Source organism: Podarcis raffonei, chromosome 18 (genome assembly GCF_027172205.1).
Source record: "Podarcis raffonei isolate rPodRaf1 chromosome 18, rPodRaf1.pri, whole genome shotgun sequence".
NCBI lineage: Eukaryota > Metazoa > Chordata > Lepidosauria > Squamata > Lacertidae > Podarcis > Podarcis raffonei.
Genome location: NC_070619.1, coordinates 8503715 through 8523195, shown reverse-complemented (window position 1 = coordinate 8523195; position 19481 = coordinate 8503715). Strand labels below are relative to the sequence as shown.

At 48.6% G+C, this 19481-nt stretch overlaps 1 protein-coding gene across 1 annotated transcript in view; it reads right to left on the bottom strand.

Moving 5' to 3' along the window:
- Positions 1 to 813: 813 nt before the first annotated feature.
- Positions 814 to 19481, bottom strand: part of TLE2 (TLE family member 2, transcriptional corepressor) — a 42994-nt gene continuing 24326 nt past the window's right edge. The window contains exons 10-20 of the mRNA XM_053372275.1: positions 19062 to 19106; positions 17493 to 17633; positions 12621 to 12756; positions 11069 to 11229; positions 10421 to 10497; positions 7855 to 8104; positions 6304 to 6551; positions 4909 to 5056; positions 3485 to 3635; positions 2871 to 2947; positions 814 to 1449 (exon numbers count right to left, since the gene is read on the bottom strand). Of these exons, the coding sequence (XP_053228250.1) occupies positions 1342 to 1449; positions 2871 to 2947; positions 3485 to 3635; positions 4909 to 5056; positions 6304 to 6551; positions 7855 to 8104; positions 10421 to 10497; positions 11069 to 11229; positions 12621 to 12756; positions 17493 to 17633; positions 19062 to 19106 (1542 nt within the window). The 3' untranslated portion in view covers positions 814 to 1341. The remainder of the gene's footprint in view (positions 1450 to 2870; positions 2948 to 3484; positions 3636 to 4908; positions 5057 to 6303; positions 6552 to 7854; positions 8105 to 10420; positions 10498 to 11068; positions 11230 to 12620; positions 12757 to 17492; positions 17634 to 19061; positions 19107 to 19481) is intronic.

The window sequence follows — 19481 nt, the reverse complement described above, 5'->3', positions numbered from 1 at the left end:
GCGCCGCAAGCCAAACAGGACCTCTCACTGTGCCTTTTCCATCTCTCCCCTTCCGGCCTGACGAAGGCAGCCTTTCCTAGACCGCAAAACTTCCCCGTCTCTCTGCCATAGCTGTCAACTTACAGATTTGAAAATAAGGGACCAGCAGCCTCAAAAATAAGGGATCGGCTGCCAAAATAAGGGATTTTCCAAGCACAGGTATTCTGAGCCAAAGGCAGAAAGCCCAGCCAGCAGCCAAACGAAGCCTCAAGCGGTGGTTCCCACAGCGCAGCAACCCGGCAAAGGGGATGCAGCAAGGAAAACCACCGTCACCTCTCCACTGGGAAGCGCTGAGCAAAGGCGAGTCCCCAGGCAAGGCGGCCGATTTGATCGGCAAAAGGCATGCAAGCTCCACCCCCCAGTCATTCTTAGACTCCTTATTGGGTGAGCAACGCAGCCAAGCAACACAGTTGGAGCCTCCCTCCTCCCTGGCTGGCAGGGAGGGAGGGAGATGAGCTGCTTCCTTTGAAACCCGGGAAATTTAAGGGACATCATCAATAAGGGACAGCAGCGGGACATGGCGCTGGGATAAGGGACTTCCCCGCCAAATAAGGGACGGTTGACAGCTATGCTCTCTGCGACTTTTGAGCCAGTCCTTCCAGTTAATGAACGATGGCTTCTGCTTCTGCAGCTGATCGCATCGGGGATTTATTTAGTGGCGTGCAAGGGGTGGAGCTGGATGAGCTCTTGGGGTCCCTCCCGACACTGATAATCCATTCTGTGATTCCTTCTCCCCCTTACCCACCCCATGCGGACCCACAGATGTAGCCGCCATTTTCCAACACATTTAATTAGGGGGCGATTTAAGACGGACGATTTCTTTAGCACGCACCAGAGGGGAAAGTCGGCGGTGCTTTTAAACGTCCGTGTGGTGGGAAGGGGCTGGCAGGAGACGTAGAGGAGGGCAGCGGTTGGTCTCTCTTGCTTGTCAATCAAAGTGTGAGGAAGGGGAAAATCTCATTTGTTCATGGGGGGTGGGGGTGGCAGGGAGACCCCTCTAGGTGAGCAAAACTGCTTGGGGACCGCTTGATTCCAGCGCAGCTTCCTGAGAACATTCGCCGCTGCTTTTAATTTAAAAAAGGGAGGTTCCTAGTCCTCATGGGGCGGCAAGCAACGTCAAAAGGGAAGATCGCCGGATAGGATTTCCTGGACAAGTCTCCGTCCATCAAGTTCATGGCTGTCGGAGGGAGGTGGGAGCTAGAGGCTCCGGCTGGGCGAGGGAGTCCGAAAAAACAAAATATGAAAATTACAAGGACAGTCGAGACGCCTCCTTCCTTCCTTCCTTCCTTCCTTCCTTCCTTCTCAGTACACCAGTTCATAAACAGTGGCCTTCTTGTCTCCCGATCCCGTCACGATGAATTTGTCGTTGGCCGAGATATCACAGCTCAGCACCGAAGACGACTCTTTGGACTGCCGAAGGAAAGCAAAGGGAGAATTCTTAATTTCGCGGTTCGGAAACGCGAGTGGCCTGCCTCGATTGGGACGTTTTGGACCCGGCGTTGCGTTTCCAATGGAGGGCAGCCGTGTGCCTCCTACAGACAGACATTACCAGTGTCAGATTTACGTATAAGCTATACAGTGGTACCTCGGGTTAAGAACTTAATTCATTTTGGAGGTCCGTTCTTAACCTGAAACTGTTCTTAACCTGAAGCACCACTTTAGCTAATGGGGCCTCCCGCTATCGCCACACGATTTCTGTTCTCATCCTGAAGCAAAGTTCTTAACCCGAGGTACTATTTCTGGGTTAGCGGAGTCTGTAACCTGAAGCGTATGTAACCTGAAGCGTATGTAACCTGAGGTACCACTGTACAAGCTATAGCTTAGGGCCCCACTGTCTTGGGGGCCCCAAAAAAATTTAAAGGGGGAAAAGAAAACTGGATCTACATTTCCAAAATATAAGATAAAAAACAAATATAATAAAACCTACATACAGCAACAGTGTTTTGTGTTGTGTCGGCTCCTGTGATGTAAGTCATGGGCCCCGCCTGCTCCCTAAAATATCCCTGGTTTGCTCCTTTCTATATATAGGGTGCCTACATTCTGCATGGACCGGTTGCTTGGCAACATGGGCAAATGGTTTGAGATACCTCTTATGTCCATCAGTTGCCATATACAGTGGTACCTCAGGTTACATCCGCTTCAGGTTACAGACTCCGCTAACCCAGAAATAGTGCTTCAGGTTAAGAACTTTGCTTCAGGATGAGAACAGAAATCGTGCTCCGGGGGCGCGGCAGCAGCGGGAGGCCCCATTAGCTAAAGTGCTGCTTCAGGTTAAGAACAGTTTCAGGTTCAGAACGGACCTCCGGAACGAATTAAGTTCTTAACCAGAGGTACCACTGTATTCAACACAAAAAACAGCGACAATTTGTTGTTGGCAAAGGACAGCTGGACATATAAAGGGCCCCATTACCTTCAGTAGCTGAGGGCCGCATCAGACCTAAATCCGGCCCTGGACATTACACAGGTCAAACCAACTTGTAGCAATTCATAATTTTTTTTTTAAAAAAGCATGGAAAACTCCCTTCCGCGTGTGAGCAAACCGCTCAGGGATGTGGTTGGTGGGGTTGAGAGGGAGCGCCCCCTCCCCGTGTTAAGGGACCCTCTGCGAGAACCCTCTGTGCTGGACCAGACGGGCGCCACCTGCGAGATCTTGGGTTCGAATCCCCCCTTGAGCAGCGAAGCTCACTTGAGGCCGCCTCTCGGACTAGCCTACCCCAAAGGAATGTTATGAGGATAAAACAAGAGAAGGGAGTTGGGATATAAATGAAATATATAAATCGGGGTTCTCCCCACACCCTGAACCCCATGAATAGCTCCAGCCCCCACCATACCTGGAATATGCTTGCACCGTAAGGTGTTCGCCAGGCATTGAGGAGATTATCTTTCCCTGTGCTGATAAACCATTTTCCTGTAGGGAGAGAGAGAAAGGGGGAGACGTTGGTGGGTTCACAGCCCAGAAGGGGTCTTCCTTCCTCTTCTGGCGAACCAGAGCAGCGCACAGAAACGCCGTTTACCTTCCCACCAGAGTGGCACCTATTTATCTACTTGCACTTTGACGTGCTTTCGAACTGCTAGGTTGGCAGGAGCAGGGACCGAGCAACGGGAGCTCACCCCGTCATCGCGGGGATTCGAACCGCCGACCTTCCGATCGGCAAGTCCTAGGCTCTGTGGTTTAACCCACAGCGCCACCCGCGTCCCTACCTCATCTTTAGCAGTTTGCATATAAAGAACCCTGGGAATTGTAGCTGACTGCTCGCAGCGCTGCAATTCCCAGTGGCGGCAGAAAAGCGCCGTTTTCCCCGCTCGCTGGGTGGAGGTCCAGGACAGCGGAAATGGCACAAATCGGAGGGGGTGTTTTCCGACTCCATGAAACCCCGGACCGCCACACCGGCGGGCTTAAGCTAAGCTGGAACGCTTAGGGCATGGAGACGGCACACACACCTACCACAGGAGGCGAACTTGAGCGACAGAACGCAGCTCTCATGCAGGTGGAGCTGGTACTTTTCCGACTTGGTGACGTGAAGAATCTCGACGTGGCTGCTCTCCATCCCAACCGCCAGCCACTCGCCCGTGGGGCAGTAGCCCAGGGAGAAAATCTGCAGGCGAGAGTGGTCAGAGTCAGGTCAGTGCACGCAAAGAAAATGTGGTGGAAATAATGTAAAGGGACCCCTGACCATAAGGTCCAGTCGCGGCCGACTCTGGGGTTGCGGCGCTCATCTCGCTTTATTGGCCGAGGGAGCCGGCGTACAGCTTCCGGGTCATGTGGCCAGCAGGACTAAGCCGCTTCTGGCGAACCAGAGCAGCGCACGGAAACGCCGTTTACCTTCCCGCCGGAGTGGTACCTAATTATCTACTTGCGCTTTGATGTGCTTTCGAACTGCTAGGTGGGCAGGAGCAGGGACTGAGCAATGGGAACTCACCCCGTTGCGGGGATTCGAACCACCGACCTTCTGATTGGCAAGTCCTAGGCTCTGTGGTTTAACCCACAGCACCACCCGCGTCCCTCTTAATTATTATTTATAAATAAATAAGTAAGTAAGTAAATAAACAAACAAACAAATAAATAAATCATTATATAAATAATGTATAGATGGCATTTAACACCATCAAAACTTGCTGAAATGCATAGGACAAGATCTCTAGCGAGTGTTGGAAATGTAAAGGAAAGGAAGGCACAGTCGAATATCGACTTACCATCACCTCTTCTTACCGTCGTTCCAAGTCGCGACCGCGGCAAACCCGGAAGTAAACGGCGGGTTTGCTGCCGTCTGCGCATGCGCAGGAGCGGCGATCGTCGTTCCCACATGCGCAGAACCAGGCGATCGCCGTTCACACATGTGTAGAAGCAGATGATCGTCGCCCACACACAATGGCGCCTCTCCCAGCGATGCGTTGCAACCTCCGGATGGAGCTCCGGAACGGATTATGTTCGCAAAGTATCTTTTACCGTATGTGGTGGACTTGTAATGAGGTAACGGCTTTCTGGGAAATGGTATATACAGCTATACCTCATGTTGCGTTTCCTTCACGTTGCGGCTTTTCAGGTTACGAATGCGGCAAACCTAGAAGTGTTTACTTCCGGGTTCACTGCACACAGAGAAGCAATCTGCTCACTTTGTGCATGCCCAGAAGCGATCTACCGTGCTTCGCACACTCGCAGTGGTGGCACTCTACTTACGGACTTTTCAGGGTGCGAACGGCACCCTGAAACGGATCGTGTTCAACAGCCTCGTTGAGCGCTGCAAGGCAGGAAAGAAACATTTCCCATTGATCCCCTTCCGGAATGTGCCAAGCAAAAGAGGTGGTTTTAAACAAGTGCGTTGTGCATGTCACACACCCAGCCGACCCCCCCTCCCCTCCAAAGCTGACCTGAGAGCTGAAGTCATGCTGCTGTAGCTGGCGCCCTTCCCGGAGGTCCCAGCACCGCACGGTGTTGTCCAGGCCCCCAGTCCAAAGCTTGGTGCCGTAATTGGAGATGTCGATGCAACTGGCGCCGTCCGTGTGGCCCTGGAACTGCCTGGAAGGGAAGGGAGAAGGGAGTCACCCTATATCCCAGGAATGACCGATTAGACATGTTGGAATAAGCGATCCGCTGGGTCTCGCACAGCGCTGGTGCTTTGAAGGCCCAATAGATAGCTGAACTCTGGGCCTTCAAAGCACCAGGTGCTATTTTCTGAAAGCATTCAGAACCCCTGGCTGGCAAATGAAGCAGTTCTGACTTATGGGTCTCCCCTGCATCACAGAAGAATGGGCTGGATCTTGCACACCCTCTGAAGCCCAAATAAGACAGCAGAACTCTGGGCCTTCAAAGCACCAGGTGCTGTTTTCTGAAAGGAAGGAAGGAAGGCCGTTCTCAGAGATCTCCAGGGGTTGCCTTGATGATTCTAACGTTTTTATATTGCAAACTGCTTTGAGGATTTCCCCACCCACCCACCCTACAACCAAGAGGAACATAGGTGCCAACTCCTCTGAAACGGCATATAAACCTCGTGAAATAAACAGATACAGTGGTGCCTTGGTTCTCAAACACTTTAATACTCAAACAACTTGGAACCCAAACACTGCAAAGTAAGTGTTCCGGTTTGCAAACTTTTTTCAGAAGCCGAACGTGCTCTGTTTTGAGCGTTACGCTTCCGATCTGAGTGTTACGCTGAGGTCTGCCTGTTTTTGCTATTTATTTTGCGTTTTTGTGGCTCTTTTCTTTTTGTGACTGTGTGGAACCCAGTTCAGCTACTGATGGATTGACTGTGTGACTGCAGTACATTGTGTATTGCTTTCATTTTATGGATCAGTGGTCTCGTTCGATAGTAAAATTCACGTTAAATTGCTGTTTTTAAAAGTCTGCAACAGATTGATCCGTTCTGCATTACTTCCTATGGGAAAGTGCGCCTTGGTTTTGGAACGCTTTGGTTTTGGAGCGGACTTCCGGAACGGATTAAGTCTGAGTGCTGAGGCTGGGAGGGCGTTTCTGTTATGTAGTGAAGTTCTCACCCTGGGCCAGCAGGGGGATACTGTAGATAGTTATGCAAATAAGGGATCAAAAGTGATGTTCAGTGATTGGATAGTTTTAGAAAGTTGTTACAGTTACGTTGTACTGGAGCTCTATATAAGCGGGCTGGCTGAACCCTTCAGTTCAGTTCTGTCCTGGCCTGTGAATAAACAAGAGCTGTTTGAAGAATCGCTGTATCGTTTGATATGTTCACCCACAACTTAACAGTTTTGTGGATGACCGTGCATCAAACCTCGTTCGCCAATAAATCTCACCTGACCATAGTCTGGTTCTGCAGGTCCCAGACCACGATGTTGCCATCGCTGCAGCAGGAAAAGCAGACCTTGGCATCGGGGCTGATGGCGAGGGCGTAGCAGGCCGGGGCAGAGGACGTCAGTTCCGCCTTGATCCGGGGAGTTGGTGCCGCCAGATCCCAAATGGAGAGGGTGCTGGCCTCCCCGCCCACGATCAGGCTCCGCCCATCTGGGAGGAGCTTGCATGAGCGGATGTAGTTGTCCCGGTTCTGGGCGGGGAGACAAGAGGCAAGAGAATGACAAGGAAGCCTGACGCCACGTCCCAACCACGAAGATCTTTCATTGGACGGCGGCTAACAGATTGAGGTTGAATCCTGATAAAACAGAAGTACTGTTTTGGGGGGACAGGGGGCGGACGGGTGTGGAGGACTCCCTGGTCCTGAATGGGGTAACTCTGCCCCTGAAGGATCAGGTGCGCAGCCTGGGAGTCATTTTGGACCCACAGCTGTCCATGGAGGTGCAGGTCAGTTCTGTGTCCAAGGCGGCTGTCTACCAGCTCCATCTGGTACGCAGGATGAGACCCTCCCTGCCTGCAGACTGCCTCGCCAGAGTGGTGCATGCTCTGGTTATCTCCCGCTTGGACTACTGCCATGCGCTCTCCGTGGGGCTGCCTTTGAAGGTGACCCGGAAACTGCAACTAATCCAGAATGTGTCAGCTAGACTGGGGACTGGGAGCGGCCGCCGAGACCACATAACACCGGTCCTGAAAGACCTACATTGGCTCCCAGTATGTTTCCGGGCACAATTCAAAGTGTTGGTGCTGACCGTGAAAGCCCTAAACGGTCTCAGCCCAGTATACCTGAAGTAGCATCTCCACCCCCATCGTCCAGCCCGGACACTGAGGTCCAGCTCTGAGGGCCTTCTGGTGGTTCCTTCCATGTGAGAAGTGAGGTTAACAGGGAACCAGGCAGAAGGCCTTCTCGGTGGTGGCACCCACCCTGTGGAACGCCCTCCCATCAGATGTCAAGGAAATAAACAACTATCTGACTTGCAGAAGACATCTGAGGGCAGCCCTGTTTAGGGAAGTTTTAATGCCTGATGTTTTATTGTATTTTTAATATTCTGTCGGAAGCCGCCCAGTGTGGCTGGGGAAACCCGGCCAGATGGGCAGGGTATAAAGAAATCTATTATTATTATTATTATTATTATTATTATTATTATTATTATTACTAAAACATCTCTGCAAGGCTTCGCTCATGCACTTCCAAGCCTCATCTTCTCAACCTCCAGCTGAAAACATTTTTTTGAATCCAGATATGATGTGATTTTTTTTTCTTTTTAGTTTGGCGTGGATCTTAATGATTCCTTAAATGTTTTAAACTGGTTTTTGTTTTAGCAAGCGGAGTTTCTTTTAAAAGACAGGAAGCAATAAAAACGGCAGCCGCAGAGGGAAACCATCTTGAAAGCACCACCAGAGCACCCAAGTCCTGGGAGACTCTAGGCATGCGCTTGGGAAACTGAGTCATGCAAACCAACGCACCCGCGCACACACCCCCGTGTCCTCGTACGTACCAGGCAGTCCAGCTGCGCCACGGGGGTCTTGGCGCCCGGCTGGGCCACGTCCCACACCTTCACGCAGCCTTTGCCCCCCGTGTAGACGTGCTGCGTGGAATTGCTGATGGTGACGGCGCAGACCACCTCCCCGTGCGTCAGTGTGTGGAGCTGGCGGGCGTGGCGAGGGATGCCAGAGCCGATGAGGGCGTCGGGCGGGAAGGGCACCGGCTGCATCTGTCCGTCGGAGCTGACGTGGAAGGAGTAGGCTCTGCGGGCGAAGCGCGGAGAAGGCTTTGGGTGGGAACGGAACGGCCCCTTGGGCTTCGTAAAAAGACCCCGGGGGCCGCCATTCCCTGCGGGGTAAGGGGGATAGGAAGGCACCGTGAACTGCCGTTCCCCTAAAATCTTTGCCGCCCTTGAACTAAATAACAGCACGACTTAAGGGAAAGTTCTGCACCAAACAAGGGAGACCTTGCAAAACGCTCTTGCGGTGTAGGCCACTCTGCCAGCCAAGCCCTTTTCCCGTAAACTCCGTTCCAGGCCTCTCTGCCACCCCCCAAAAAACCCAAACACAGAACTGTCCACACAAGGGGAAGCTGCAAATAACAATGTTTGGGTCTGGAGCATAGCTGTCAACTTAAAGATTTGAAAATAAGGGACCAGCAGCCTCGAAAATAAGGAATCAGCTGCCAAAATAAGGGATTTTCAGAGCACAGGTAGGTTCGACTTCTGAGCCCCTCCGAGCCAAAGGCAGAAAGCCCAGCCAGCAGCCAAACGAAGCCTCAAGCGGTGGTTCCCACAGCGCAGCAACCCGGCAAAGGGGATGCAGCAAGGAAAACCACCGTCACCTCTCCGCTGGGAAGCGCTGAGCAAAGGCGAGTCCCCAGGCAACGCGGCCGATTTGATTGGCACAAGGCATGCAAGCTCCACTCCCCAGTCGTTCTTAGACTCCTTATTGGGTGAGCAACGCAGCCAAGCAACACAGTTGGAGCCTCCCTCCTCCCTGGCTGGCAGGGAGGGAGGGAGATGAGCTGCTTCCTTTGAAACCCGGGAAATTTAAGGGACATCATCAATAAGGGACAGCAGCGGGACATGGCGCGGGATAAGGGACTTTCCCGCCAAATAAGGGACGGTTGACAGCTATGGTCTGGAGTGCTGTATTCTTTTCTCAAAGACTCTCCATGCCATTGTTCACAAGATATTTGGGGACCCGTAGACTCCATCACTCGGTGGTGATGACAGCCGCAATCTGAAAATCATCAGGCGAGAAGACAAGAGGGTTCGAGTTTGCCCATCGGCCAGGAAAGTCACATGGTGACCTTAAGCCAGTCCCTCTCCCTCTCTCCCTAACCTACTTCGCAGGGCTGTTGTGAACCCCCATTTATTTTTTAAGGCTAAACAGGTTGCATTTTGAAGCCAGCAGCGCCCAATGATCTTCTGAAGAAAGCAGGAGGATGAAAAAGCAGGTGGAATTCTCAATATATTATTGTCGCATTGTAGCCTTATTAGACTGTACGGACTGGTGGGGTCTGCGTTGCTCTTGGGAGGGAGGGAGGAAGTCAAATGACACCAAGGTTGATTCAGAGAAAGAGTTTATTCTGCTCTCCGGATAGCAGAAGGCACTAGTGTGGTCAGTTCACAGCAAGTCCAAAGAAATGAGAAATTTCATGCAGTATATATATCCTCCAGGCACCCTCTTCCCCCTTCCCCAGGAATCCAGCCACGTCAGCTTATACACGCAGGTTGACATCACAGATGTTCCTGCTCCTGTACTCTTGACCATAAAAGGGTGTTCCTTTTCCTGTATTCCTTATCTCGGGGTAAGAAGGTCACCAACTCTAAGAGCACTCCTGGCACCGTTCCCGGGGGGCTGACAAGGTCTGTGCGTCAGTGTGGCCAGGATGTAAGATAAGACCCAGATGTGTCATCCCTGCTCCACTTTGGAACTGACAAGGCCATTCATTAGGTGTCACGGACTGATAAAGGAGAGAACTTTGTTTATACAGCTGGGTTCCTGTTATACATTTGCTTAAGAGCTCATAAAGGGTTTTCCTCTTCCTGTACTCTTGACCTTATGTTGTTCCTGTTCCTATACTCTTATCTTAGGGCAGGAGGTCACCAATTCCTGGCGCCGTTCCCAGGTCTCTTGTCAGACTTGACAAGCTCTGTGCGTCTTTGTGGTCTTTGCGGTCAGGATGTAAGATAAGACCAAGACGTGCCATCCCTGCTCCGCTGGAACTGGCAAGGCCATCCATTGCCGTCACAGACTGATAAAGGAGAGGGCTTTGAGCACTTGTTTATACAGCTGGGTTTTGGCTCAAGAGCTCAAGTTAGAGCATTTTAGAAATGTTTCCTTGGAGGAGGAAAAATGGGGATTTGGGGTCAGTTTCAAACTGACTGCACAGAAACGCATTCCTTCAGCAACTGTTAGCTTCAGAGGCTCAGACACGGGAACGCAAAAGGGGGAGGATTTTTAGACACGGTTTATTGCCGTGGTTCCTTCGCTTTCGAGGCTCAGGTCGCTCAATTCCAGCCCCGATGAAGCGCCCTCTCCCCATAGGGCCACAGGCGGCCAGTAACTTACGGTTTGCCACCTGGAACGGAAGGCAGGGAAGCCGAAGCGGTCGAAGCTCTTAAGTGAGGGTGAGATTCAAAGGCTACCTGCGGACGGAATCAAGAAGAGGCGCTGTCAAGAGGGAGAGGGTGTTGCTGAGTGGTTAGAGCACCCGCTTGGCTCACAAACCCGGGCTCAGCCCTTGGGATCTGCAGCTAAAGAACAGCAGAAAGCAGCGTCTGCCCTATGGCACTCCCTGCCACTTGAGAGGTTTCCCTCATTGCACTCTTTATGACCCCTGACCATTAGGTCCAGTCGCGGCCGACTCTGGGGTTGCGGCGCTCATCTCGCTTTACTGGCCAAGGGAGCCGGCGTCCAGCTTCCGGGTCATGTGGCCAGCAGGACTAAGCTGCTTCTGGTGAACCAGAGCAGCACACGGAAACGCCGTTTACCTTCCTGCCGGAGTGGTACCTATTTATCTACTTGCACTTTGACGTGCTTTCGAACTGCTAGGTTGGCAGGAGCAGGGACCGAGCAACGGGAGCTCACCCCGTCATTGCGGGGATTCGAACCGCCGACCTTCCGATCGGCAAGTCCTAAGCTCTGTGGTTTAACCCACAGCACCACCCGTGTCCCATATATTTACTTGCGGGGGGTAAAAACAGCCTCTCAGCTTACCATGGGGGAACGTCCGTACAGAACGGTTCCACTAATCTGCGGGGACAGGTGTATGCTGACGTATGATCGGGGAGCGGTGAGATCGCCGTTGAGTGTGGCTTGGGGCATTAGCCCGAAGGACGAAGCATATGAACTGGCCATGCTCAGGGGGCTCCGGAGGGCTAGGAAGAAAAGAAAGATGGGGGGGGGGAGACTCCATAAAGCCGAATAGATTACATTATGCTGCCATTTTATTTATATGCAAAACAGGCTTCTGGGGCAAACTCGCAAAGGAGAAGTAGATCCGTGCGAAATATAACTGCGGCTGCAGAATTAACACAAACTGTTTCCATGGTACAGTGGTACCTTGGTTCTCAAACAGAATCCGTTCCAGAAGTCCGTTCCAAAACCAAAGCGTTCCAAAACCAAGGCGCGCTTTCCCGTAGAAAGTCATGCAAAACGGATTAATCCGTTCCAGACTTTTTTAAAAAACATGAAATTTTACTCTCTAATGAGACCATTGATCCATAAAATGAAAGCAATAATCAATGTGCTGTACTATAAAATAAATATTGTATTGTAGATGATGGAAATTAAAATTATTATTTTTTCTTACTTGCTCTGATTGTTCGGGGGGGGGAGGCTTTTATCCATTTCCGCAGCCACACAATCAATCAATTACCGTAATCAATCAGCTGAACTGGGTTCCACGTAGTCACAAAAACAAATTAACCGGAAAAGCCTCAGAAACAAAAACGCAAAATAGCAAAAGCGCCAAACCTAATCCGTTCCGGAAATCCGTTTGACTTCCAAAATGTTCGAAAACCAAGGCGTGGCTTCTGATTAGAAGTATGTGACCTGGCGTGTAGCACTCTTTGCAACTGTGCTAGGAAAATTAGAGCAAATTATATAGCCAAGGTAGCCATCAACTGTAAAGGAGATGAATTTATTTGACCCTATCTATCTACATCAGGCTATGCTTTATCTTTGTCACCAAACTCTTTATAAATTGCACACTGTATTAATTGACATTGTTTTTTGATATAATAGTGGCCATGTGATGATTTTAGCCTATGAATTTTATTGTTTAATGTCTTGATCTGTATATTGGGGTACTTGTATAGAGTACGCAATGTTTTGATAATATAAATGTTTTAAGTCTTTTGTATCAATCCAGTATATTTTCTTTTAATTGTCGAATGATTCTGTGAACATTGCGGCATCCTTTGGCTATGTGCAATAAAACTGACTGACTGACTGCTTCTGGTTGGTGCAGGTGCCCCGGAAACAATAGCCGACAGCCGCATCAGATGTCCGGCTTCCGAAAAACATTTGAAAACCAGAACACTTCCGTGTTTTCAGCGTTTGAGAACCAAGGCACCACTGTATTCCAAACCAAACAACTCTCTGTGTTTCTGCCAAAAAGGGCATCCCTTAAAACATCGACAGTGGCGCGCACTGGTTAGAGCGTCAGACCAGGACCTGGGAGATTTCTCTACACCTTTTCTTCCACTCTATTGGAAATTTTCAATAAAGTATAATTAAAAAAAAAAGAATTGCACAAACGACTTACTGATGGCATCTGTGGTGGGTGGCTTAGAGGAGACCTGTTGGAGTTGAGGGGCGCAGCTGGGACCGAGGCCGGGGGTCAAGGAATCGTGGGGCGGAGACAGGCTGGCGGATTTGCATGGGGCAGGGTTGTCGTCATTCTGTGGGGGTAAAGGAAAAAGGGGGTGTCCGTTTTAAGGAATAAGGCTCCAACCTCCGAGACACCTCTTAATAATAATAATAATAATAATAATAATAATAATAATAATAATAAAGCTTTGAGAAGCCAAGTTACAGGGAACCAGGCAGAGGGCCTTCTTGGTGGTGGCGCCCGCCCTGTGGAACGCCCTCCCACCAGATGTCAAAGAGAAAAATAACTACCAGACTTTTAGAAGACATCTGAAGGCAGCCCTGTTTAGGGAAGCTTTTAATGTTTAATAGGTTATTGTATTTTAGTGTTCTGTTGGAAGCCGCCCAGAGTGGCTGGGGAAACCCAGCCTGATGGGCGGGGTATAAATAATATATTATTATTATTATTATTATTATTATTATTATTATTATTATTATTATTATTTATTATACCCCGCCCTTCCCGGTTCAAAAACCGGGCTCAGGGTGGCTAACCACAAATTTAAAACACTTCAAAACACTTAATCATAAAAGCAGCATAAAATACAGTATAAAAACATGAATAACAATAAAATTCAGAATTCAGAAATCAATTAGATAATCCCCAGGGCTAGCTGGCTGAATTGGTCCTACTTAGGACAGCGAGGTGATCAGGGGAGAATTAGCTGTGGGGTATCAGAGTGGGTTATCTTCATAAAAATAAAATGCACATCACAAACTTGTTCTAAAGTACCGGCTCATATTTTCGTAAGGAGAAATATACAAAACATTGCAAAGTAGAGAAAGATGAAAGATGTTAATTATGAGATTTAAATGGAAGAGTGAAAGTAAGAAATGTATATTAAATGATCAGATTGGAAAGTTTTCAGAGGTGATTGATGGAGGTTAAAAAATTGTATAAGATGTAAAAGTAATGTTTAATTATTGGAAGTGATATGTTAAAAAATAACAAATTATATACAGTGGTACCTCGGGTTACATACGCTTCAGGTTACAGACTCCGCTAACCCAGAAATAGTACCTCGGGTTAAGAACTTTGCCTCAGGATGAGAACAGAAATTGTGCGGCGGTGGGAGGCCACATTAGCTAAAGTGGTGCTTCAGGTTAAGAACAGTTTCAGGTTAAGAACGGACCTCCGGAATAGAATAGAATAGAGAATAGAATAGAATAGAATATAGAATAGGATAGGATAGAATATAGAATAGTATAGAATAGAATAGAATACAGAATAGAACAGAATATAGAATAGAATAGGATAGAATAGAATATAGAATAGAATAGAATAGAATAGAATAGAATAGAATATAGAATAGTAGGTGCTTCAGGTTAAGAACAGTTTCAGGGTAAGAACGGACCTCCGGAATAGAATAGAATAGAGAATAGAATAGAATAGAATATAGAATAGGATAGGATAGAATATAGAATAGTATAGAATAGAATAGAATACAGAATAGAACAGAATATAGAATAGAATAGAATAGAATAGAATATAGAATAGTATGGAATAGTATAGAATATAGAATATAGAATATACAATATACAATATACAATATACAATATACAATATACAATAGAACAGGATAGAATAAAAATAAAATAAAAATAAAATAAAATAAAATAAAATATTCAGGGAATCAGGGATGAGTGGGTAGCCAAGATCTTGGGGTGGCATGTAGAAGAATTGCAACTGGGTTTTCTGCCTGTTTCGCCTTCTGCTTTTTTGGTGGGGGAGAAGGAGGAAGGAAAAGCCATTTCGCCGCACAGCAGGGCTGTCGTTATTCAGGGAGCGGAGACCGTGCTAATCCGATTGAGCTCAGCCACTCACCCCGTGTGCATTGGGGGGGGGTGTCTGCCCTCCAGCCTGTCTGGGGAGTTGGGGAGGGAGGGGGGCGGGCTGCCAAATGAAGCCTTGAGGATTTGACAGACGGATCAATGCCGTCTTCCTGCCTTCCAGCCTCTGTCCTCCTCCTGAGCTGATGTTTCAATCCAGAGATCTTGGCAGGTTCCGGGGAGATCAATAGGATTTGCTTTTCTCTCTCTCTCCCTCGGTCGCACTGTGTGTTTTAAAAACACACAAACACACACACACACCCCACAAGAAAAGGAGAGAGAGAGGCAGAAATGCAGCCTGCCAGGAAGGAAGGAAGGAAGGAAGGAAGGAAGGAAGGAAGGAAGGAAGAAAGAAAGAAAGAAAGAAAGAAAGAAAGAAAGAAAGAAAGAAAGAAAAGAAAAGAAAGAAAGAAAGAAAGAAAGAAAGAAAGAAAGAAAGAAAATAAGGAAGGAAGGAAGGAAGGAAGGAAGGAAAAAATGAATGAAAGAAAGAAAAAACAAGGAAGGAAGGAAGGAAGGAAGGAAGGAAGGAAGGAAGGAAGGAAGAAAGAAAGAAAGAAAGATAGATAGATAAGGAAGGAAGGAAGGAAGGAAGGAAGGAAGGAAGGAAGGAAATAAGGAAGGAAGGAAGGATGGAAAAAATGAATGAAAGAAAGAAAAAATAAGGAAGGAAGGAAGGAAGGAAGGAAGGAAGGAAGGAAGGAAGGAAGGAAGAAAGAAAGAAAGAAAGAAAGAAAGAAAGAAAAGAAAGAAAGAAAGAAAGAAAGAAAGAAAGAAAGAAAGAAAATAAGGAAGGAAGGAAGGAAGGAAGGAAGGAAGGAAGGAAAAAATGAATGAAAGAAAGAAAAAACAAGGAAGGAAGGAAGGAAGGAAGGAAGGAAGGAAGGAAGGAAGAAAGAAAGAAAGAAAGAAAGAAAGAAAGAAAGAAAGATAGATAAGGAAGGAAGGAAGGAAGGAAGGAAGGAAGGAAGGAAATAAGGAAGGAAGGAAGGATGGAAAAAATGAATGAAAGAAAGAAAAAATAAGGAAGGAAGGAAGGAAGGAAGGAAGGAAGGATGAAAGAAAGAAAGAAAGAAAGAAAGAAAGAAAGAAAGAAAGAAAGAAAGAAAATAAGGAAGGAAGGAAGGAAGGAAGGATGAAAGAAAGAAAGAAAGAAAGAAAGAAAGAAAGAAAGAAAGAAAGAAAGAAAATAAGGAAGGAAGGAAGGAAGGAAGGAAGGAAGGAAGGAAAGAAGAATGAATGAAAAGAAGGAAGGAAGATAGGAAGAAAGAAAGAATGAAAGAAAAGGAAGGAAGGAAGGAAGGAAGGAAGGAAGGAAGGAAGGAAGGAAGGAAGGAAGGAAGGAAGAGGGGGGTGGAAAAACCCCTCCACCAAAAGAATTATCACCACTTCAATGACCTCTGTTTGGGACGCTCTCCCAGATGGTACGCCAAGCCCCCCCCCCTGCAATTGCCCCCCCCAAGCCCCTCGCTCCCTGCAAGGCGGCGCTAATAGCAATTAATTATACATTAAAATCCTCTGAGGAATCTCAAAGCTCCCCTGTGGGTCACTAATTAACCGAGCCACGTGGCCCCCCCTGTGCATTTGAGGAGGGGGCTGGTTTGGGGGGAGGGAGTGGGGGTGAAGGCAAGCACAGACACCCAGAGGAGATTAAGGGGAGGGGCGGATCCGCCACTCGGAAGCAGGAGGAGGCGCATCTCAAAATGGAACCCAGGCGTCCGGCTCTGGCGAGGAGGCGAATCTGCTGAGCTGAAAATTGCAAAACTGGGACAGCTTTTGGATGGATTTTTTGTGTGGGGCGGGGGGCATAAGGAAGAACAGAATAAAAGTTTGCGGGGTCAGAGGTGGCGAAAAGAATATTGCACAGTGAGCAATTTCCTGCAGAAACGAGTTCCTTCTTAAGTAGAACACCCACCATCAGGGACAGTCTATCTCTGGATAACACCCAGAAATAATTTATTACTTATACCCCGCCCATCTGGGAAACCCAGCCAGAGGGGCAGGTTACAGTGGTACCTCGGGTTAAGCACTTAATTCGTTCCGGAGGTCCGTTCTTAACCTGAAACTGTTCTTAACCTGAAGCACCACTTTAGCTAATAGGGCCTCCTGCTGCCGGAACGCGATTTCTGTTCTCATCCAGAAGCAAAGTTCTTAACCCGAGGTACTATTTCTGGGTTAGCGGAGTCTGTAACCTGAAGCGTATGTAAGAGGTACCACTGTATAAGTAAATTATGATGATGATGATGATGATGATGATGATGATGCAAAGCTGCTTTGCAGAAATGCGTGCATTGGGAAAATCGCTCATGAAAATCCTTATATTCAGAGCAAGTCGCATTGAAATGCTGATAGGTTTTCATCAGAACTTTGGGGGGGGGGGTAAAGGTAAAGGTAAAGGGACCCCTGATCATTAGGCCCAGTCGTGGCCGACTCTGGGGTTGCGGCGCTCATCTCGCTTTATTGGCCGAGGGAGCCGGTGTACAGCTTCTGGGTCATGTGGCCAGCAGGACTAAGCCGCTTCTGGCGAACCAGAGCAGCGCACGGAGACACCATTTACCTTCCCGCCAGAGTGGTACCTATTTATCTACTTGCACTTTGATGTGCTTTCAAACTGCTAGGTTGGCAGGAGCAGGGACCGAGCAACGGGAGCTCACCCCGTCATTGCGGGGATTTGAACCGCCGACCTTCTGATCGGCAAGCCCAAGGCTCTGTGGTTTAACCCACAGCGCCACCCGCGTCCCTTTGGGGGGGACACAACCTGCAAATCTGCAAAGACGGAGAAGATTGGCGAGTGGGTGGGAAATGAGAAACAGTCGTGACGCCTTTGCCCATTCCTAGGTGGAAGAAACCCCAGATGTCTGAACCCCTGGATCGCGTCTGCCAGCCAGGGTAGACAACAGGCAGCTAGATGGGTTTGGCAGGCGATATGTTTGCTTACCGGGCTCTGCTCTTTCGCTTTGAGGGGGGTGTCGCTCCTGCTGGATGGCAGAGAGGCAGGGCTGCCCGAGAGATCTCTCCGGACCGGAACGACCTTCGTGGCAGATGCGCAGGGTGGGCTGCCATGTTCAGAAGAAGGGTCCTGGGCAAAAGAGAGCAAGGATTGCGGGAAGGAAGGGGGAAAGTGCTCAAATGAATTACTGTATTTTTCATTCATTCTTCTTTCCTTCCTTCCTTCCTTCCTTATTTTCTTTCTTTCTTTCTTTCTTTCTTTCTTTCTTTCTTTCTTTCTTCCTTCCTCCCTTATTTTCCTTCCTTCCTTCCTTATCTTCCTTCCTTCCTTCCCTTCCTTATTTTCCTTCCTTCCTTCCTTCCTTCCTTCCTTCCTTCCTTCCTTCCTTATTTTCTTCCTTCCTTCCTTCCTTATTTTCTTCCTTCCTTCCTTATTTTCTTTCTTTCTTTCATTCTTCCTTCCTCCCTTATTTTCCTTCCTTCCTTCCTTCCTTTCTTCCTTCCTTATTTTCCTTCCTTCCTTCCTTATTTTCTTCCTCCCTTCCTCCCTTATTTTCTTTCCTTCCTTCCTTCCTTCCTTCCTTTTTTTCTGGCAGGCGTCATTTCTGCCTCTCTCCCTCCTTTCCTTGCGGGGTGTGTGTGTGTGTGTTTTTAACACTATAAGACTCTATAAGACGCACTTTTCGCCTCCTAAAAAGTAAGGGGAAATGTGTGTGCGTCTTATGGAGCGAATGCGGGCTGCGCAGCTATCCCAGAAGCCAGAACAGCAAGAGGGATTGCTGCTTTCGCTGCGCAGAGATCCCTCTTGCTGTTCTGGCTTCTGGGATTCAGAATATTTTTTTTCTTGTTTTCCTCCTCCAAAAACTAGGGGTGTCTTGTGGTCTGGTGCGTCTTATAGAGCAAAAAATACGGTGCTTTAAAAAAACAAAAACTGGTCGATTCCAGTCCCCAATATTTCGTTTGTTTGTTTGTTTGTTCCTTAGTTCATTAAATTTGTGGGTCTCTGTGATGATACATTTTACACATCACTTGGGAAGACAAGACTCCCTGGAAAAGACCCTGATGTTGGGAAAGATGGAGGGCACAAGGAGAAGGGGACGACAGAGGAGGAGATGGTGGGACAGTGTTCTCGAAGCTACCAGCATGAGTCTGACCAAACTGTGGGAGGCAGTGGAAGACAGGAGTGCCTGGCATGCTCTGGTCCAGGGGGTCACAAAGAGGCGGACAGGACTAAACGCCTAAACAACAACAAAGGAGGGGGGGCTTCTTTTTTCCCAGGCGCCCCTCGGATCATGCCATCAGCGATTTCAAAAAACCTTTGAGAAAATGGCCCACCTTGGTGTTGGGTGGGGGGCAAGCCCCGTGTCTTGCCTCGCTTCAATTTTTTATGAATCTGTTTTTTAAAAGCACAGTCCTGCGCTAAGGGGGGGGGGGAGAGACAGAGAGGAAAAAATAAACTCCGCCACCCGCATGAATTATGCAGATTTGCTCTGCCGGTGTTTGCCGTCTTGCATAATTGAATTCTGCCTCTGTCTCTGCAAACCAGGATGCCACGTACCTCGTCCACGACCAAATTGTAGTCGCTCCTCTCCCCGTCGCTTTCCTGCAAGAGAAGGGGGGGGAAGGGGGCAGGGTCCTTATGCGTCTCAATAGCTCTCGAACCCAGCTCCCAAAAAAACCTGGAGTAAGTTGCATTCAGGAGTCGACCCGCCGAAACGAAGAGACCTGAGTTAGTCATGGCCATCAACTGCAATTGGTCTATATGAGGGAAGTAATGAGAGTTTCTAGCGTCCCCATTGAAGGCAGGAATGAGAGTTTCCAGGGTCCCCGTTGGAGGCAGGAATGAGAGTTTCCAGGGTCCCCACAGGGAGCAGGAATGAGAGTTTCCAGGGTCCCTGAGGGGGCAGGAATGAGAGTTTCCAGGTTCCCCATTGGAGGCAGGAATGAGAGTTTCCAGGGTCCCCACTGGAGGCAGGAA